General features: G+C 56.4%; 2 protein-coding genes across 7 annotated transcripts; one reads left to right on the top strand and one right to left on the bottom strand.

The window, feature by feature from the left end:
• The first annotated feature begins 3,959 nt into the window (after window positions 1-3,959).
• ZDHHC12 (zDHHC palmitoyltransferase 12) lies at window positions 3,960-7,280 on the top strand. 4 transcript variants are annotated; one of them, XM_077146636.1, is made up of 5 exons: window positions 3,960-4,138; window positions 5,655-5,791; window positions 6,150-6,227; window positions 6,391-6,596; window positions 6,820-7,280. In XM_077146636.1, the coding sequence occupies exons 1-5, from the start codon at window positions 4,039-4,041 to the stop codon at window positions 7,145-7,147; spliced, it is 849 nt and encodes a 282-aa protein (XP_077002751.1). In that variant the 5' UTR covers window positions 3,960-4,038; the 3' UTR covers window positions 7,148-7,280. The 4 variants fall into 4 exon arrangements, with proteins under 4 accessions (XP_077002751.1, XP_077002770.1, XP_077002764.1 ...); XM_077146655.1 differs by having other exon boundaries at window positions 6,430-6,596; window positions 6,842-7,165; XM_077146649.1 differs by having other exon boundaries at window positions 3,961-4,138; window positions 6,433-6,596.
• A 129-nt stretch (window positions 7,281-7,409) lies between these two features.
• On the bottom strand, window positions 7,410-18,457 carry PKN3 (protein kinase N3). 3 transcript variants are annotated; one of them, XM_077146574.1, is made up of 22 exons: window positions 18,285-18,457; window positions 16,164-16,392; window positions 15,771-15,916; window positions 15,172-15,283; window positions 14,944-15,071; window positions 14,553-14,736; window positions 13,011-13,154; window positions 12,815-12,924; window positions 12,554-12,697; window positions 12,052-12,127; window positions 11,786-11,954; window positions 11,507-11,609; window positions 11,318-11,385; window positions 10,947-11,010; window positions 10,684-10,775; window positions 10,077-10,253; window positions 9,293-9,355; window positions 9,081-9,157; window positions 8,497-8,639; window positions 8,300-8,407; window positions 8,058-8,138; window positions 7,410-7,950 (listed from the first exon to the last, which is right to left on the bottom strand). In XM_077146574.1, exons 1-22 carry the CDS (start codon window positions 18,306-18,308, stop codon window positions 7,738-7,740), a joined length of 2,655 nt encoding a protein of 884 aa, XP_077002689.1. In that variant the 5' UTR covers window positions 18,309-18,457; the 3' UTR covers window positions 7,410-7,737. The 3 variants fall into 3 exon arrangements, with proteins under 3 accessions (XP_077002689.1, XP_077002694.1, XP_077002701.1); XM_077146579.1 differs by lacking the exon at window positions 18,285-18,457 and adding an exon at window positions 17,145-18,077; XM_077146586.1 differs by having other exon boundaries at window positions 7,751-7,950; window positions 8,102-8,138.
• Between the last annotated feature and the right edge of the window lie 121 nt (window positions 18,458-18,578).

Below are 18,578 nucleotides of genomic sequence, written 5' to 3'. Positions count from 1 at the left end.
GGGACCCAACATGAAAAGATACTCAGAACGGGGGAAATTTCAAGGGTTTAGACCATGGCTCCTAGGAACCAGGGGCAAAGGCCGGCCATCTCTTTGGAAAGGCCACATTCTTTACACTAGCCTGGCTTCCAGAATCAGAGAGGTTTGGGCCCAGTGGGGCCTTGAGTGAGGTAAATTCTGTGGTTGGGAGGGGTGCATTGGTTCAGATTATGTGCCAACACACAGGGCCAACTGACTGTAGGCCTGGGAGAGATGGTAGAGCGGGCCAAAGTGCCTGTTTCCTCTGCATTCTTTTCATGTCCATGTGCCCGGGCATGAAGCACCCTGCTGACAACCAGAACTTGGGGGCCCCTGCCGTGTATGGCTCAGTCTGAAAGTGGAGATGGATGTTAAATATGTGATTACAACACAATATGCAATGTACAGGGGGAGGGGAACACAAGAGACGGCACCTCCTGCAGGCTGATGGGTGGGTGTAGGGGGTTTGGGCAAGACTAGAGAAAGAAGAACACGTCAAGGTGAGAGATAGCATGGTGTTCCTGATGCAGTTGGGAGGCATCTCGCAAGAGGAAATAGTTGAGCTGAATCTAGTGAAAAAAATACAGGCTGCCAGGCCAGGCCCTAGGGGTCCAGGGGAAGAGCATCCAAGACAGAGTGTCGTGCTAGGAGAAGGGCCTTGCAGGGAGCCCTTCATGGCAGCAGCAGAGTGAAGGAAAGAGGGAGGGAGCAAGAGTCCCAGGCCAGAGAAGTAACTGTGGCCAAATCATGAAGTGACCAGACCTCCAGCTTTGCCCAAGACAGTCCTGGTTTACACCAGAAAACTGTTGTCCCAGTGTAACTATTTACAGTGTCCTCTTTTACTCTCAAATGTGCCCCAGTTGGAATAATAAATTATATGGTCATGTTCCTCATAGGCCACAACAAGAGTGTGGATTTTTTTTCTCTATGTGAGGGAAAGATATCAGAGGGTTTTAAGCCAGGGGGCATCAGAACCCAATCAAACATGCTCCTGAAACCAGAGCATTCTGGCACCTTTCTCACCCTCCTCTGTTGGGCCAATCCCCCCTTTCTGTCCTCTGAGCAGGACTCGGGGCCAGGCCTCTCCACTGGGTGTGGTCCCCACCCCCAGCCTCCTGCTACTGGTCACCTGTGACACCTGGGCAGAAAGGGCATTGGGAACAAGGGTTTGCCTTTAGATCCTGGTGGGCAGTCAGTGTCTGGGAGGGAACTAAAGTGGTGCCTGGTGGGGGCCTATCAATGGCAGTTGACATTGCTGAACCCTTCATTTGTGGGCCAGGTCCTTGTTACATTCTATGTCCTTGTTAAAATTCTCACAACAACCCATTTTGCAGATAAGAATGCTGAGACTCAGAGAAGTGAAGCGACTTGCCTCACAGTTACCACAGTAAAGTAGGAAAAAATGTGAATTCCCCAAATATGCCATGATCTTCTCCCCTAGTTCACCAGCCCCGGTATATGCCATTTCCTATGTGTGGGACACGATTCCCCCTCTGCTTTGCCTGGCTAGTTCCTAGTCACCCCCTTCATAGCACTTACAAGACTAAAATGGCCTTGTGTTTTCCAATAAACTGTGAGCAACGTCAAGGCTCCACTCTGGCCCATCACACAGCACAGGGCATTCATTATAAACGTAGATGAATGGAAGGGAGGGAATGAGGATAAGCTGGACTTCGGAGCATTAGTTATATACAGTCCAGGGTCCAATCTTGTTTTACAGGTTAAGAAATTACATTTTTTAATCAATGACCTCAGAGGTGACCCATCTCTTCAAAAGTAGACTGATGTCTAAACCAGAAAGTCATTTTGTTGATTCTCCATAAGAAATATGACCTGCAATGGGAATGAAAATCTTCCTACGGACTGATCAGTGTAAATCTCTATGTGCAGCTCAGTGTCAGATGGGAGGTGCTTGGAGAGCAGTCTCTGAGCAAGAGGGTTTTGAGTGATCCCAGTAGTCAAGGCCATCAAATTGCAATCACCTGATGTCACCCTATGTACTGTGGGGATACACCTGTGCAAACTTCCACGCTGGATGAACCCATCCGCCTCCCTGTCCTATTGCCACCCCAAACTGTAAATGACTTATTGCTTGTCTCTTCCCAGCAAGATGTGAGCTCCCAAAGGCAGGGATCTATGGAACCAGTTAAGGTGTTTTAGATGCAGGAAACAAAAACCCACCCTGGGTTACCTCCTGGATAATCTCAGGATGTGGCAGGGCCTATGAAACCAAAAGACAAGCTAGTCAGCCAAGTCTCCAGAGGGATGCACACGAGTGTGGTGTAGGGGCTCTGGGTAATAATATCCAGTGGCTGGCTGGCTACTCTCCTTCCCTGTACTCTACCTCAAGATGAAAAGTCCCAAATCAGGAGAGAGTGATTGGCCAGCTCAGATGCTGTGCCTCACCTTGTTTGGGGGTAGGAAGGTCAGAGCAATCTGATTGATAGTGTCATGAAGGCCATACCCAACAGGCGGGAGAGTCTAGGAGCTGGTATAGATCGAGGGGGAATGGATGCCAGGCAGGTTTGTGCCCAGCACTCAGAACAGTGCCTGACTCATGGAAGCTTCAAAATTATTTGTTGAGTGAGCAATGTGCACTCAGTACAATCGTGCATTCATTGCAGCGATCAAGACTGAGTTGCAGGTGACAACCAATTCAAACCCCTACCCAGCTCAGGACAACATTGGCTAATGCGACTTGGAAACCCAAGGTTAGGGTCAGCTTCAGGCATAGCTAGATCCAGGGGATTCAAATGACATGAAGACGGTCTCTTGCTCCCTCTTTCAGTGGTGCTTATCTCTGTATCTCTTTACAAGTTGGCCTCAGTTTCTCCTACCACAGACAGGCTTTCTTCACCTAGCCTAAATATGGCTGCCAGTTGTCCTAAAAGGATACCCCTTTCTCTCTCAGCATCTATTTAGTAAATCTTATGGAATGATTCTAATTAGCCCTGTTGAGTCACAGGGTGACCCATACCCAGCTTCCCACTTCTCTATTGGATGAGAAACCTTCCAAACAGAACCACAAGGGGATAGGGAAAGCAATTCTCTATAAACAACAAATGTCAGAATGTCAGGCTAAGGAGCTGAGTGAGGGCCCATCCGACGGGGAAGAAAGTGGATGTTGGTATCAGCAGGATGGAGAGAAGCGAGGCAGGGCTGAGATGGGGAAGACCTTGAGAACCAGCTGATGGAGTCTGAGCAACGCAGCTCGAGGTTTCGTCTCATAAAAGTCTGAAACCTCAGTTTGGGAAAGCCGATCTGGCAGGGTATGGTGATGGCTTAGAGCAAGGGAAACTCCATTATTTAATCCCTCCCAACCGCCTTAGGGTGTGGGTACCATCACCACCGCTATTGTACAGATAGAAAACTCAGCTCAGGAGTCCAGTAACACTCAAGATCACACAGGTAGGAAGGGGCAGTGCAGGTGTTTCTGATTATCTGACTCGTTGGACCCCCATAGCCAGAATCAGCACACCGCAAAACTCCACTTTGTCTTTTCTGATTCCGTTTGCCAATATCTAAGCATGAATACCGGGTATACGGGTTTCACCGCGGCGCAAGCTAGGGCGAGTCCTGTTCGTCTTGAGGCCTCAGTTACCACATCTTTGCGATGGGCACAAAGCTGCATCCTGGACTCAGATCAAGCCTGTGAAGTACTGAAGCGCTCCCAGACAAGAGCTGAGCGCAAGCGCAAGACTGTGGAGCCCAGGGGCGGAGCGGAGAGGCGCCTACTCCTTGTCTCTCAAGTTACCTGGTTGGTGGGGGCTGGGATTGGGGCAGTAACCGGCTGCGCGCGCGCCGGCCCCGCCCTCAGCCTCTTCAGGCACCTGTTGGCCCGAGGGCCCACTCGCCCGCAGCTGCCACCCAATAAGCAGCCTCGCAGACCCCATCCAGCCCCGCCTACCACCCAGAGGATCCACCAATCTCCGGGAAGCTGTGGCCCCCTCCCCTCTCTCGGGCACGCGGAGGGCCCGCCCCTCTGGGCGCTTCTTCCGGGTGGGGCCCGGGGCCGAGGCGATGGCGCCCTGGGCGCTCCTCAGCCCAGGGGTCCTGGTGCGGACCGGGCACACCGTGCTGACCTGGGGGATCACGCTGGTGCTCTTCTTGCACGATACCGGTGAGGCGGACCCCGCGCGAACCCGGACCCACCCGACCTCGCGTGGTTCCCCGAACGTTTGGGACTCATTTGATCCCCCGCTGAATCCCCAGAGATCCCAGGTCCACTCGAATTTCACCAGCTCCTGAGTCCCCTCCACACTTGTCACCCCTAGAGCCACCTGCTTTTCACCTGCTATCCGGTTGATTGCTAATTAATCCCAGCATCTTCCTGATCCAAGCCGGATGTCCACGCCAACCAGGACCTATTCGATGCCCACCAGATCCGAAGGCTGACTCGACTCCCTGTCTCTCCTGATTCTGGGAGGCACCCGATTGTAACCATAAATTGATTCTCAACTTTCCCTGTCTATAAAATCTCAAGGACTGAAAACCGTCATCCCACCCACCTCCGTGGCCACTAACCGCCCAAATTCAGGGTTTCCACCCCAAATCAAGAGAACACCAGCTCCCTGGGTTCAATTCCTGGACCCTGCACTTCTCCCTCCCTAAAAAAAAGAACACCAGCTCAGGGAGTGGCCAGTCCCTCATCTTCTCCTCCACCCTCCTTGCCCTCCTAGCATCCGCTAACCAACTCACCTTCAGTCCTACTCCCGTGCAGTCCCTTTACGCAGCGCTTTACCTGCCACATTTGTCCTCCAGGAAAGTTTGCACCAGCCACCACAGTGCAATCCCTAACCCCTTCCTCCTTGGCCAGCCTGAGCCCCTGGGGCAAGGATTCGGGTATTCTTACTTTCATCCCAAAACTTTTGCAAGTCTTCTCAGCTGCCTTTGCTCATCATCCTAAAAAACCTGCTCAGGTCTCCCCATCAGAAAATGATCCCCTCCCCAACCTTTCTTCCTTCTCTGTCCCTTTAAGCAACACCCTAGTTGTCCACACTCTGCCCTTCGATTGTCTTATGTCCCTTACTCCTCAGACCCATGACCCACCAAATCCTGTCACCTGCATGGGCATAAACCTGCCATACCCTTCCCTGAACTGTGCTGTCCCTGGGGCCTGTCAGCCCCACCTTCTTAGGTTTCTGTCCCATGGGCACCTTCGATGCATCCAGTATTTCCCTTCTGCAGTCCTCATAGCACACGGCAAAGATCTCCTCCCTCTCCCCCCACATCCAGTCAAGTCCGACTGCTTCGACCTCCATACGCTCCCCTCCCACCCCATCCATCCTCTCTCCTTCACCCCCCTTGCCAGTGCCCTTGTTCAGTCAGTTCAACTGACTCTCCCACCTGGACAGGACTCTCTGCCACCAGAGGGAAGCCTTTCAGAAACACAAATCGGACCCTGTGACCTCTCTTGGTTCCCTTTGCCCTCTGGATAAAGTGTACAGTGATTTTTTGGCTGGGCCCCAACTTCTCCCTCCTGTATCCTATGCTGCAGCTGCACCCGACCCCCCCCCCCCCCATTGAACCCCATCTCCAGGCCTTTGCTCGGTCAGATACACTCTTCCTCACCTCCAACGGCACCCCACCCCTTCTATCTGAGCCCTGGCCTCACTCTTCTCCTCTGGCTTCTCCAGAGCTGCGGCAATGGGAAGAGCAGGGAGAGCTGCTCCTGCCCCTCACCTTCCTTCTCCTCGTGCTGGGCTCCCTGCTGCTCTACCTGGCTGTGTCGCTTATGGACCCAGGCTACGTGACCGCTCAGCCGCAGCCCCAGGTAACCAGGCGGCCCCTAAGACCTGAATCCCTCCTACTCGAGGCCCCAGAAGTCTAGATGCCAGGCTCTGTCGGTGCTGAGGGCTTTCGTGGGGCATCTCTGTAAATCCCCTTGGTAGCCCTGTGTGGCGAGAATAGCTAAAACTCCATCCTACAAATGAGGAAATCACCAAGATTCAGAAAAGTGACTTGCAAAGTCACACAGCCACCCTCAGTCCATGGCACTCTGCCCCACCTACTACCTGCATTCTGCACGGGATGTGCCCCAAACTGTCCATGCCCAGAGCTAAGCCAGCCCATCAGTGCCATCTGCTTCCCAAGGGGATCCCCACCTTATGCTCTGTCCCCCCAATTTTCAGGTGGAGCCCAAGGAGGAGCAGACGGCCATGGTTCCTCAGGCCATCCCCCTTCGGCGCTGCAGATACTGCCTGGTGTTGGTGGGTGATGCAGGGACCCCTGTGGGAAGGGCCAGTGGGGCAGTCCAAACTCCCTGACCTCCTCCTGCCCTGGTGTCCTGGCTCTTAGGCCAAGCCCTGGCTTCACCCCTTCTCTAGGAAGGCCTTCAGTATTCACACCCTTGTCCCTCCCCTTGCCCACAAGGGAACTGGTGTTGAGCCCTGGCCCCCTCGTTGCCCACAGCAGCCCCTGCGGGCCCGGCACTGCCGTGAGTGCCGCCGCTGTGTCTGCCGCTATGACCACCACTGCCCCTGGATGGAGAACTGCGTCGGAGAGCGCAACCACCCGCTCTTTGTGGCCTACCTGGCGCTGCAGCTGGTGGTGCTTCTGTGGGGCCTGAACCTGGCATGGTAGGTGCTGCTACAGCCCCAGGACCTGGGGGGAGGGCAGCCAGTGGGTTCCCATGAGGTGTACAGAGTGCCAGGTCTCCCTTGGCTGGGGGAGGGTCCCTCTTCAGGAGCCCGGGACGCGCTCCCAAATGACCTACTCAGCCAGACTCCCTGGGGCCCAGGAGAGGGACAGAGCAGCACTTCTGTCCCCTGCCAGCTCTAGGTCCCCGTCCCTGTCCTGCAGGTCCGGACTCCGGTTCTTCCAGCCCTGGGGGCTGTGGCTACAGTCCAGTGGGCTCCTGTTTGCCACCTTCCTGCTGCTGTCCCTCTTCTCCTTGGTGGCCGGCCTACTCCTGGCCTCACACCTCTACCTGGTGGCCAGCAACACCACCACCTGGGAGTTCATCTCCTCACATCGCATTGCCTACCTCCGCCAGCGCTCTGGCAACCCCTTCGACAGAGGCCTGACCCGCAACCTGGCCCACTTCTGTGGTTGGCCCTCCGGGTCCTGGGAAACCCTCTGGGCCGAGGAGGAGGAGGAGGAGGAGGAGGGCAGCAGCCAAGCTGTTTAGGATTGCTGGGAGGCAGGGCCGCCTTCTTGAGTCTGAAAACCAGAGGGGCTGTTTCCAGCTGGGGTCTGCCCTCAGAGAACCTGGGGCCCCTCAGTCCTGCCCACTCCTCCCAGGCTTCTGGGCTAAGCCTAAATACAGAATCCCTGCCTCGGTGGACAATTCTGCCCTCCAAAGGAAGAAGAGAAGGAAGAGGACCTGTGGGGGCCTGGACCTCTCAATTCTGAGCCCTCCACCACCACCCCAAGCCAAGCTGCCTTCTAGGCACAGTTTTACAAATTTAATAGTCCATAAAGCAAGTCAAGTATTAAAAAAAAAATACAAACCAAACCACTCCCCTGTGTGGCGCCCTTTCTGGTCCAGGTCCCGCTGGGAGCAGAGGAGGGATGAACGGGAAAGGGAGGAGCAAGCCCTTGGCCCAGTGACATGGAGCAAACCCCAGAACAGAGCAGCACCATGGCTCCCGCATGGAGCCCCGAGGGCTCCTAAATACTAGGCAAAGCCTGGGCCTCCAGAACAGGGCACAAAGGTGGGCATGCAGGCAGCAGCCCTGAGTCCAGGGCAGGGGGAGCTGGAAATACTGGCAGAGGCCCTTATGGCTCCAGGAATCGCTCGGACACGAAATCAAAGTCCCGGAAGGCAGCCTGTTGGCGGGCGGAGAGTGGGCTGCAAGGGTCCGGTGGGGTCAGAGCAGGCGGCAACCCCGTGAACTCGCCCTCAAAGTAGCGCAGATCTGCAGGGCCCCAGAAGGTGGGCACGAAGGGGGGCCGGACGGTGCGGGTGAGCAGGGCCTGCCAGTCTGTGGTCTGAGAGCAAGGGAAGAGGGACCTGAGAAAGAGCAGCAGTCCCCAGGGGCCATGCCACACCTCCCACCCCAGCCAGTGCTAGGCGCCATTGCCACCTGGTCACTCACCCTGAAGAAAGGCTGTATCTTGATCTCCTCAGCATCCTGCTCGCCTGCCCCCAGGCGCTTCTCTGGACACTTTTGGAGGAGCTGGGGAAGAGTACAGGGCTGTCCCTTCGAGCATTCAGCCCAGGCCCAGCCCACCTTCCCAGATGCCCCAAGCAAGATGGCCTCGGCCCCAAGGATGGTGGCAGAGGGCACGTGAGGCACAAGCAGCTGTCTGCCCCGGCCCCGGCCCCGGCAATGCTTACCTTCTGGATGAGCTCCAGCCCTTGCACTGACAGAAAACGGGGGTATGGGGCATCCGCATTGACGATGCAGTCAAACACCTCCTCCTCGGTGTCCCCTGGGAACGGGCACTGTGGAGATGGGGGGCTCAGCAGGGTCCCTGGGCCATCCCCACCCCACCCTGACCACAGCCGCAGCAGCCCAGGCCCAGTTGGCTTACCTCACCCACCAGCATCTCATAGAGCAGCACCCCCAGCCCCCACCAGTCCACCGCCCGTGTGTAGGCCTCCTGGGTCAGCACTTCAGGAGCCAGGAACTCCGGGGTGCCACAGAAGGTGCTCGTCCGGTCCCCAAAACCGATCCCTGCAACGATGACACCCACACCTGATGCCTGTTTTGCATGCCCTGATCACAAATAACCTCTGTGACAATCAACAGCCAATCCGTATGAGCCCATGTGCCAAACCCCATGCCAAGCTCCTACCCTGCCCCAAAACCCCAGGAGGTGGACCCAGTTATTATCGCCATGTGACTGGATGAGGAAGCACAGTCTCAGACAGCCGAGCTCACATGCCAAGGTTACGCAGAGAGCAGAACCCAATTCCTTCTCCCAGCCATGACCACAGGCTTCCCCTCTCTGGCAAGCTGAGGCTTTTTAAGATCCTCTGAGGTTGGAAAGAAAAACCAATGTGCCCAGCCATCCCCTAGAAGGGGCCCAGAGTGGGGGAACCAGGTGCCATTTGCCCATTCACCTGGGCTGGGTGGGCAAGCCTGGACATGGGATGCTAGACCAGAAGCACCTACCTTCCTTGCAGAGTCCAAAGTCTGCGAGCTTCAGGAAACCCTGGGCATCCAGCAGGAGATTATCCAACTTCAGGTCCCTGAGGGCGAGGGGAACAGCTGAAGGGGCTGAGAAGGGCGGAAGCCCAGGGCACAGCAACCCACCCCCCGAGCTGCCCAAGAGAAAGACAGCATCTCCTCTCCCTTCCCCCTCACACCTCTGGGGCAAAAGTTACCTGTAAATGATCTTCTTCTCGTGTAAAAACTGCAATCCCAGGACCACACAGGCCAGGTAGAACCTGGGGGAATAGAATGTGGGGAGAGTGTTCAGGCCCAGGACTGCGGGGGGCTGTGTATGGAGGTGCCAGGATGGCCTGCCTGGAGACCCCTGGATGTCCAAACCAGAGTCTGGTGTGGGTGACAGATATGGGCAAGACTTATGCCCAGGATGGGGGTGTCTCCTCCAGGTGACTGTCCCAAGGTTGTCTCAAGGTTGCTGTGCATCACCCTTCCTGGGCTCCTAAGTTGTGATGGGGACAGAACCAGGAGTTCCACATGCCTTATTCTCCAGGTAGCCTCTGTAGCTGATACTCATTATGCTTATTTTTCAGATGAGGCTCTCAGACTCCAGGTAAGTGACCTTCCCAGGGAAAGGTCACTGTGGGGAGGAAACACCTGATATGCAAACCCAGGTACTCATAGTCGAGAGCCTGTACACTGATGGGCAAAAATGTGACAGCTTCAGCTGTCAGCTAACATGTACCTACTGTTCACCAATCCCTATGCTGGCAATTTATAAATGCTACTCTCATCTATGCAACTATTCTATGCTATAGATATCATTAGCCCAATTCACAGCTACATAAACTGAGGACCAATGGGGTCAAGAACTCTGTGCAAATTGGAACCAGGATCTGAACCAAGACGTCTTTGACTCCATGCCTTTTGTGATGAAGGGAGTCTGACACAGGGAAGCAGAGAAACTGCTAGCCGAAGCCAAAGGGAGGGGTGGGAACCTACCGGGCCTGGGGTTCGGGAAAGACATCCTCATGGATCTGCATCATGAGGTCACCGCCGGGCGCAAACTCAGTCACAAAGCAGGCATGGCTGGGAGTCTGGAAGCAGGCAAGGAGGGAGAGCAGGAAGGGGTGCCCCGCACGGGTCACAGCCTCCAGGATCCGCTTCTCACAGTAGAGGCTGCGGGGGAAGGTGTGGGTCTTAGAAAGTAGAAAACACTCCACTGGCTGTGCCCTGCCACTCCCATGGCACCCCTCACCCAAGGGGCTTCAGTGAAAGTGCCAGGCAAGTAGAGATGCTGTCTATGTATTGAGGGCTCCCATGGGTCAATGAACCCGCAAAACCACCACTGTCCCCATTTTAAAGATGAGGAGACTGAGATTCAGAGAGAAGAGGTCACCTGCCTAAGGATATACAGTTAATAATTACAGGGTCTAAAAAGAGAACCCAGGCATGTCTAGTCCCAGAGCCTGCATGCTCAACCCTCACTGGGACACCGCTTCAAAGCCCCACGAGCCGTCACCTGCCTTTGGGATGCAGGGACCTCCTGTACCCCCTGGGGTCAGTGGCTGGGGAAAGCCCACCAGCCTACATGGACCTGGCTACACACCTCTCTATCTCATCCCGGCCAAGCACCTCCTGCTTCTTCAGCGCTTTGATGGCGTAGTATTTCCCTGTCAACTTGAACTGGACCAGGAGGACCTGGGGACCAGAGAGAGGCTGGGCCCCAGGTGGGTACCATACGAGAGCCCTCCCCGCTCCCCCCACCGAGTCTTCACCTCCTATCAATTCTCCCCCACAACCCAGAGTTCCAGTGTCTACCTGGCCAGTGTGCTGCGCCCCAGCCCCACTGCACCCTCCTCAGCCCATTACCTTTCCAAAGTGTCCCCGGCCCAGCACAGCCAAACAGCGGAAGTCCTGAAGCCGGAGGATTTTCCTGCAAGAGAGAGAGGGCACAGGAAGCCCCTAGGACAAGTGCTGGCCCCCACCAGGAGCTGCTCCAAACCCTTACATGCCTGGTCCTGAGCTGTCCCCACCTATGCGGCTCGCAGGGGAGGGGATGGAGAACCCAGGGTAGGGGCTCTTAGCAGTTTCCTGGGGTCTGGGATATAGCTGGAGCTCAATAAGGTGAGCTCAGCAAGTTAAGAACTTGAGAGTCACAGAGTGATGACTGGAGGGATACACAAAGACTCAAGCAAGTGGCTAAACAGCGCAAGCACACGTGGGGTATCCGACAGAGGTACCTGGTGGGCGAGGCTGCTGGAGGCGGCCCCGATCTGGCTCTGGGCTCCACGTGGGGGCGTTTGGTGCGCTGGGAGGGCAGAGGGTACTCAGGGCAGAGCTGGGCTTCCTTTCCTCTCTCCCTGAGTCCCACCCCCATTTCCCGGGCAGCCCCCAGGGGCCAACAGCTCTGCCCTCCCCTTGCCCCTCACCGGAGTCTCCTCAGGGGCGGGCTCCTGGGGCAGGTAGAGGCGTGGGGGCTTGGGAGGGGGCTTCATCTCTTCTCCCACGGGGGCTTTCCTGGGTGGGAAATTACTGTGGGGAGGAAGCATGACCGGGCACAGACAGACGGAATGGCTGGTGGGGACAAACACAGCCGTGCAGAGACAGACAGAAAGGGTTGACAATGGGGACAGAAAGACAGCTACAGACTTAGCTTAGAGAAAGGTGGATCCAGAGAAGCAAACAGTCTGGGGTGAAGAGCTCCTCACCTAGGGGAGACAGGGTCAGCAGACCCCTGGGGCATAGCTGGGGTTCGGGGACATCCTCTCGGGGGGCTGATGGTGCTTGGGGAGCTGCAGGGAGGCAGCAGGTTCATGACCAAGCGCCCCCAGGCTGCCATGCTGAGATTCATCTGGGACGCCCTCAGGAAGTCCCGGCCTGAGGGGCAAAGCGGGGGGTTCAGTCCCAGGGCACCTGACACCCCAGCCCTGCTCCTACACACACAGCCCTCACCCCCCACCCCCCACACACACACCTCTGCGTTTAGAGAAAATGCGTTTCTGCCTTTGCAGCCTTGGTCTCCTCTCGATGACAGGGTCACAGAAGGTCACCTGTGGGGTCAGGGTTCGGGGCTAAGGACCAGTCCTCCCCCAATTATTTGCCACGTCAACTTCTCAGCCTCCAGCGTCCCAGCCTGAGCTCCCAATGTCAATGAATACACGAGCCAGAAGGGGCCAGAAATGGATTCAAGGCCCTCATTGGTACCAGTGGGGAAACTGAGGACCAGAGAAGAGGTGTATGTCCAGGGTCACACATGAAGCAGGGGCAGAGTCAGGACAAGGACGCAGGCCTCCAGAGTCCTGTGAAGTGCTCTTTCCACTGCCCCTCCGAGAGGGGCTGAGAATCCTTCAAACATTCCCAGAGACTCCTCGCTCTGAGCCTCAATTTCCTACCTACAAGTGGTGGGTCACACGGTCTCAAAGCTCCTCTAGCTCTGATAGACCCAGGGCCTGCAAGGGTGGGGGGCCAGTGAGCACCTGGGCAAAGAGCAGCCCCTGTGGCACCAGGCTGAGGGAGAGCTGGTGACAGGCATTGTCCAGGAAATCTTCAAGTCTCAGAAAGGCCACGCCACACAGCTGCCGCCAGTCCCGCCAACGCACCCCGATCTCCAGCTCACGGGCCTACAGTGGAGAAGGCCAGGTTGGGGTATGGGGGCGGGACCCAGAGCACCATCCCCAACCTGGTCAGCCTCCACCCCATGGCCAAGGTTACCCTTAACTGCACAAGGCCAGATTTACCCGCTCCAGGGGGATGACAAAATTCTGGTCCCAGGACTGCCTGGCCACTGGCCCCCAGCTTGTCTGGCCCACAGCACGGTTGTCCACCTTCAGCACAGCCAGCACCTCGCCTGCAGGGCCGGAGTTGGAGCTCAGGGCAGGCTATGAGCAGGGGATCCGTTGTTTCCCCCGACAGCTCCTGACAGCCCCTACTCACTGGCCAGCTCACCCCCACCACGCTGCTTGGCTCTGGCCCAAAGCCAGCCTTCCGAGGGGCTCCCAGCCAGGGCGGCCGCTGGAGAACGTCCAGGCACGGCGGTCAGGAGTTGCTCACAGCCCAGGAGACGGACCTGCAGCGTCCCTGTGAAGATGCACAGGGTAGGTGCGTTGTCAGGTGCCATCCTCTCACCAATGGGCCCCTGGGGACCCCAGGAATGCCATCCTCTCCTGAAGGTGGCTGAACTCAGACCCCAACCCCCTTAGGCCCTGGCAGCTATATGTCATCCTTGGAGCAGAACAACTAGCACCCCTTCTGAGCATTTCCCATAACACTGCAGGGACATACAGGCAGGCAAAGGAGCCAGAGGCTCAGGCCCAAGTCCAGGCCACACAAAGCCACAGTACATGAAAAGATGCCCAAGGACTGGGGCCTAGAAAGCATTAGAGCAGAGACAAGAACTTGGGTCAGGTAACAGGAGGCCTGGCTTCCTGTCCCACTCCTTTCCTGGACCTCAGTTTCCCCATCTATACAGTGGCGATGACTCCCAGCCCCACCCCACCTCCCACAATGGGTGCAAAATGTATTTTGTCAACCAAGAGGATTTATTTTTAGAGTCACTAGAGTTTTGTCTCTCAAAGGGTAGAGGGGGCAGTAGGAATCAAGCAGCTTTTGAGGATAAAAATTGGGCCCAAGTACACAATTTAGGGAGTCCAGGCCCGGAAATTACAGAGACTTTATAAACAAAGGCAGATGCCCAGGGTGGGAAGATTAACTTAGTACAAATGATAGGAGGAGCTGGCATGTTTAGCCAGCAGACAGGATATGAGATGACCCCAAATAGTTGAATTCCAGCCTTTTAACATGCTGTCCCCCCTCTGCCTTCCCCAACTTGTCTACCTGAACAACTCCTGTATGTCCTTCAAGGCCAGACTCAGACACCACCTCCTCCAGGAAGCATTCCCTGATTCCCCAAGGCCAAGTGAACCGTCCTATCCAGCCCTGGTACTTTCCCTTCTCAGCACTGCTTACCATGAAATGTCGTCCCCTGCACACTCTCCAGAACTGGCCAGTACTCCATGCCAGCAGGGGCTGGGCTCTCTATTTCCTACTGTATCCCAGTGGGAAAACTCAGGGCCCAGCACAAAGCCAGTGCTCTTGGATTATGTATTGATTGCAATTGAGCTGCTGCTTCAAGGAGACAGCTCAGTTCTATAAGAAATAACTTTCTACTATTCTGAGCTGCCCAGGCCTGGGACTGGGAACCAGAGTCCCAGAGTTGTAAGCTCACCAACACTGGTGCTTTAACCATTATCATAGTTACCAATGCAAATAACAGCTGCATTGACCAAGGGCCAGGCACTATACTGCACTTCCAACAATTCACTGAATCTACATAGCAACCCTATAAAGTGATGTCCAGGGAGGAGATGTCAGCTGCCAGGATTGGACTACAAAATTCCTCCCCACCACGCTTTAGGGTCCTCCTCCACAAGGGAGGAAGAGCTCTGAAGGTGGGGAAAGGGTGGGAATCCTGGCTACCTGTCATGGCGGTGGGCTTCACGAGTATCCCTGAAGGCTGGAGGTTCCCAGGCACAGCAGTCCGCAGCTCCCGGGCCACCCTGCCACGTAGTGGGTGGGCAGGAGGCAGTCTCTCCAGCAGCTGCTCCAAGGCCAGCCGCAGGAGGTCCAGTTTCTGGGAGGACTCCTGGAGCTGGGCCTGAGCCTGCAGGAGGGGATACAGGCAGGCACAAACCCATGGGGCATCAGGGAGGGGGACACAGCAGTCCAGGCCACCTTGAGACCCCTCCCTGCTTCCTCCTTTCTACTCCAGCAAAGCCATCCAGAGGTGCCTCCCACCACTGCAGAGGGTGGTATGGGGACAAGCAGACCCTCAGAAGGAAGCAGGAAGAGGAAAAGGTCATGGTCTGACCTCAGCCAGTGCCTTGCGGTCCTGTGTTCGCCGGCTGCCAAGCAGCTTCACCACATTTTTAGCACCCTCGGCCACAGCAGCCTCAATTCGCAGTCGATGCCGCAGCTCTTCTGCCAGCAGCTCAGGGCCTGCGGAGGACGGAAGGGTCAGGTAATTCCCTCCCGGCCCAGAGGCCCACACCCAGTCTTCTCTGTCCTGCCCGTCCTTTCCCACTGCTCAAGGCCTCACCTGGCTCAGGGGATCCACTGGATTCCAGGCTGCTGATTTTCATCCGCAGCAGAGCCACCTTCAGCTGGCTGTCCCGCAGCATCTGCTGGACAGCTGCCAGGAGCTTCCTCTCCTGCGGGGCCACGGCATATGCCCCATCAGACCAGGGCTGAGCCAGAGCCTCCTCCTTCAGACCAGACCAGGGCTGGGAGAGGTCAAGCCTCCCCATCAGAAAAGGGCTGGAGTCAGACCCTCCCCATCAGGTCAAGGTTGGTACTAAGCTTCTTCACAGTATCGGGGCTGGGGTAAGCCTCCCCTGTATGATGTGTTCTGGGGCCAAGCTCTCTACCTCAGGCTGGGAGGCAGGACTAGGGCTGGACCTTCTCTACTTGGCCTGGGATTCCCATTAGATTGGTATAGTGCCTTCTGTGTTAGACTAGGGGTTAGAGTTGGGGCTCTGTCTCCCCCATCAGACTTGGGATTGTGTCTCCCCTATAAGGTCAAAGGCTGGGTTGCATTTCCAGAATAGGGGTTACCTCCCCTAATAATTGGGAGCCATGCCTCCCCCATTAGATTGGAGGCTGGGGCTTTGCCTCCCTATCGTACTCCAAGGACCTTACCTTAGGAGTGCCACTGGCGTATGTGTGGGTCATATTTTCAGCCCCCTGCTTCACCTTCAGCTCCACCTGCAGCTGCCTCTGTAGAGCCTCCAGGTGCCGAGCCTTTGGCTGCTCTGCCCATGGCCGGGGTTCTGAGGCTGCAGATTCTATGCACAGAGAATGTGAGGCACACGAGCCCTCCCTCTAGAGGCAAGATTCCATTCCCTCACCCCCACTGTAGCCTAGCAATCTCCTCATCTCCCCTCCAAATGGGCAGCAGCAGGGGATATCCTGAGGAGGCTCAGAGAGGTGAGACAGCCTGTCTGGGGCCACACAGTGGTCAAGGACAAGGCCTAGGAGCCAGGTCAGCCTGGTCCCACCTCTTGAGGGGATCTGCTCAGACCCCCTACTCACCAGCCAGGCTGGGCAGCTGGATGCGGGCGTGCAGCTCCTGCAGCTCCCCATGCAGCTGCTCCAGACGGCGGTTAGAGGATCGCAGCAGCTGCTGCACATGCCCCAGGTGGCGACGGTCTGTGGCCACACGACGCAGGTTTTCCACACCTTCCTTGATCTTCAGCTCCTTCTGGATGGCCCGGCGGATCAGTTCCTTCTCATCCTCTGGGGGCCGCTGGCCCACTCCAGGCTGCAGAAGGACAGAAAGAAGTCAGGCCATACAGCCCCTCCCAGGGGGCACCAGGGAGAGAGAGAAGTAGTCGGCAGCCAGGACAGACACAGGGTTTGGGAAGTTTCTCTGACCTTTGAGCTCAATATCCCTATGCCAGATGGAATTCCAAAGGCTACTTATCCAGCCCATGCTCCTTTCTCTGCCATTCAGAAAAAGAGAAGGGTGAAAAAAAAAAAAACTGCTAATGCTTTGATGCTTACTGGATGCCAGGTTCTGTTCTACAAGCTTTACATATATTAGCTTATTTAATCTTTACAGCAACCCCACTAGGTAGGTGCAGTTATTATCCCAATTTTATAGATGAAGAAACTGAGACAAAGCAAGATTTAAGTAACTTGCCCGATGTTACCCACGGCCATATAGAAAAAGAGGTCACCATCTCTTGGGTCCTAGTCTCTGCCTGCCAAGCACCTTAATCAAGCTGTTTTCTAAATCTGGGCAGGGAGTAGATGGGAAAAGCTCAGCACTGAGAAGGGATTTACCCATGGAGAGGGCAGCTGGAGGCCTGAGTAGGAGGCCAAGGCTTGCTTCCTCCTGGGAGGAAGTATGAGTCTCTCTTACTACTTTACCCCAGGCTGGAACAAGGAAAAGGAAAACCTACGTCCCAGGAGCCATTTCAAACTAATCAGTGCCAAAGCTTTCCTCAGCTCAGAGTAGCCCACGATGCCTTCCCGTGGACTTTTACAGGGCCCCCAGGCCCCTCACCTTACCTCTTGGCTCTCCATCTCCTGAGCCCAGTGGAAGGGGTGACCACCCCAGCCTCAGGGACTCTCAACCCAGGCCTCTGCTGGCCAGCTGGGCCTGGCTCTCAGAGGGCAGGGGCGAGGCTCAGGAAATCCTTTGACCGCCCTAGGAGAGACGGCCAGAGCCAAAGGCCTGAGCAAACAAAGATCCCATGGAGCTGGGGGCCCGGCCACCGGGGTCCTGAGTCACCCTGCCGCTGTTGGGCGGAGGTTCACAGGAAATCGGAAAATGTGTACAAGTCACCGCTGGGACAGGCAGACGGACCTCTGGAGGAAGAGGGTGGAAGAGGGTGGACTGCAGGCCTGAGGGCTCCCTGAGCATTTGGAATCTCTACAATATCCCATGCTGAAGCTGAAACCAAACCCCACCGTCCTGTCTGCTCTGGACTGGAATCTCTCCATATATTCACACACCTCCTTTCTGCTCTGAGTTGGAAACCTATCTTGTACACATTTGTCCCCTCTTATTTGTTCTGGGCTAGGACACCTCTCCATCCCTAAAAACAGACACACACACTGCCTTGGCCTCCGTGCCAAAGCGCACTGATTGCCAGCTCTGCCCAGGAACCCCGCATCCCTCCACATTTGCAACTGGTGCCTCCTCACGCGTACACACACCCCACACGCCTTGTGTGTTCTGCGAAGGACCCCAGAAGTGCACAGGTAGGCCCCCCTCCCTGTGCTCACACGGCCTTCTCCCACCAGGTACCTCTTTGCTTTCCTGGCTAATTCCCATCGGCCTTACATTCTTGCCTGGAGAACAGGTTTTAGGAAATTTTGGAGCCCACCCTGGGGGTCCTGACTGCGGATTCAGACAAGCTCCTAAGCTGATCCGACTAGAGGTTCTGAATCACCCGGAGGGCTCATGTGTGACAATTTCCAAGAGGCAGGAACGACCTAACCCCAGTACTCAGTTCTCCCCTGCGAAGGTGTAGCGGGGATCCCAGGCAAGGGCTGGGAGAGACGCAAGGCGGAGTCAGGGTAGCGACTTTAGGGGGCAGGGCTTGGAGATGCGGCCGAAGCCTGGGGTGCCCGCGGTATGAGGGAGGCTTTCATCGCACCCCCTCAGCCCCCGGCCGCAGCCCGGTCTCTCCCGGCGCCGTTCACCTGCTGCGGCGCCCCTTCCTCCATGGCGCAGCTCAGGCCGTTCGGGCCCCTCCTCTCGACCACTTCAGTTCCGGAAGCCCTGGCCCCTCCGCCAGGACTTTCAAACTTGAAACTTCCCGGGAAGCGGCGCCCAAGAGGCGGGATCGGGCGCCCCCTCCCGAGACTCGCTGGCCCTTCCGGGACCTTGGGATTAGCGCCGCCTCTCGGCTGCGCCAAGGTGCGCCCCCAATTCCACTTCTGAATTCCGAGGCCCTAGTGCCTCGCCCGGCTTCGAAATTCCGCCGGACCTGAGAC

Source organism: Tamandua tetradactyla, chromosome 2 (genome assembly GCF_023851605.1).
Source record: "Tamandua tetradactyla isolate mTamTet1 chromosome 2, mTamTet1.pri, whole genome shotgun sequence".
NCBI classification, from domain to species: Eukaryota; Metazoa; Chordata; class Mammalia; order Pilosa; family Myrmecophagidae; genus Tamandua; species Tamandua tetradactyla.
This window is presented reverse-complemented; position numbering and strand designations above follow the sequence as displayed.

Coding starts and splice junctions, on each gene's coding strand:
- ZDHHC12 (XM_077146636.1), top strand. CDS start 4,039: ATGGCGCCCTGGGCGCTCCTCAGCCCAGGGGTCCTGGTGCGGACCGGG. Junction 4,139..5,654: donor GCTCTTCTTGCACGATACCG/GTGAGGCGGACC, acceptor TGGCTTCTCCAG/AGCTGCGGCAATGGGAAGAG. Junction 6,597..6,819: donor TGGGGCCTGAACCTGGCATG/GTAGGTGCTGCT, acceptor CCTGTCCTGCAG/GTCCGGACTCCGGTTCTTCC.
- PKN3 (XM_077146574.1), bottom strand. CDS start 18,308: ATGGAGGAAGGGGCGCCGCAGCAG. Junction 15,284..15,770: donor ACGCCAGTGGCACTCCTAAG/GTAAGGTCCTTG, acceptor GTGGCCCCGCAG/GAGAGGAAGCTCCTGGCAGC. Junction 11,011..11,317: donor CCAGCAGCCTCGCCCACCAG/GTACCTCTGTCG, acceptor TCTCTCTTGCAG/GAAAATCCTCCGGCTTCAGG.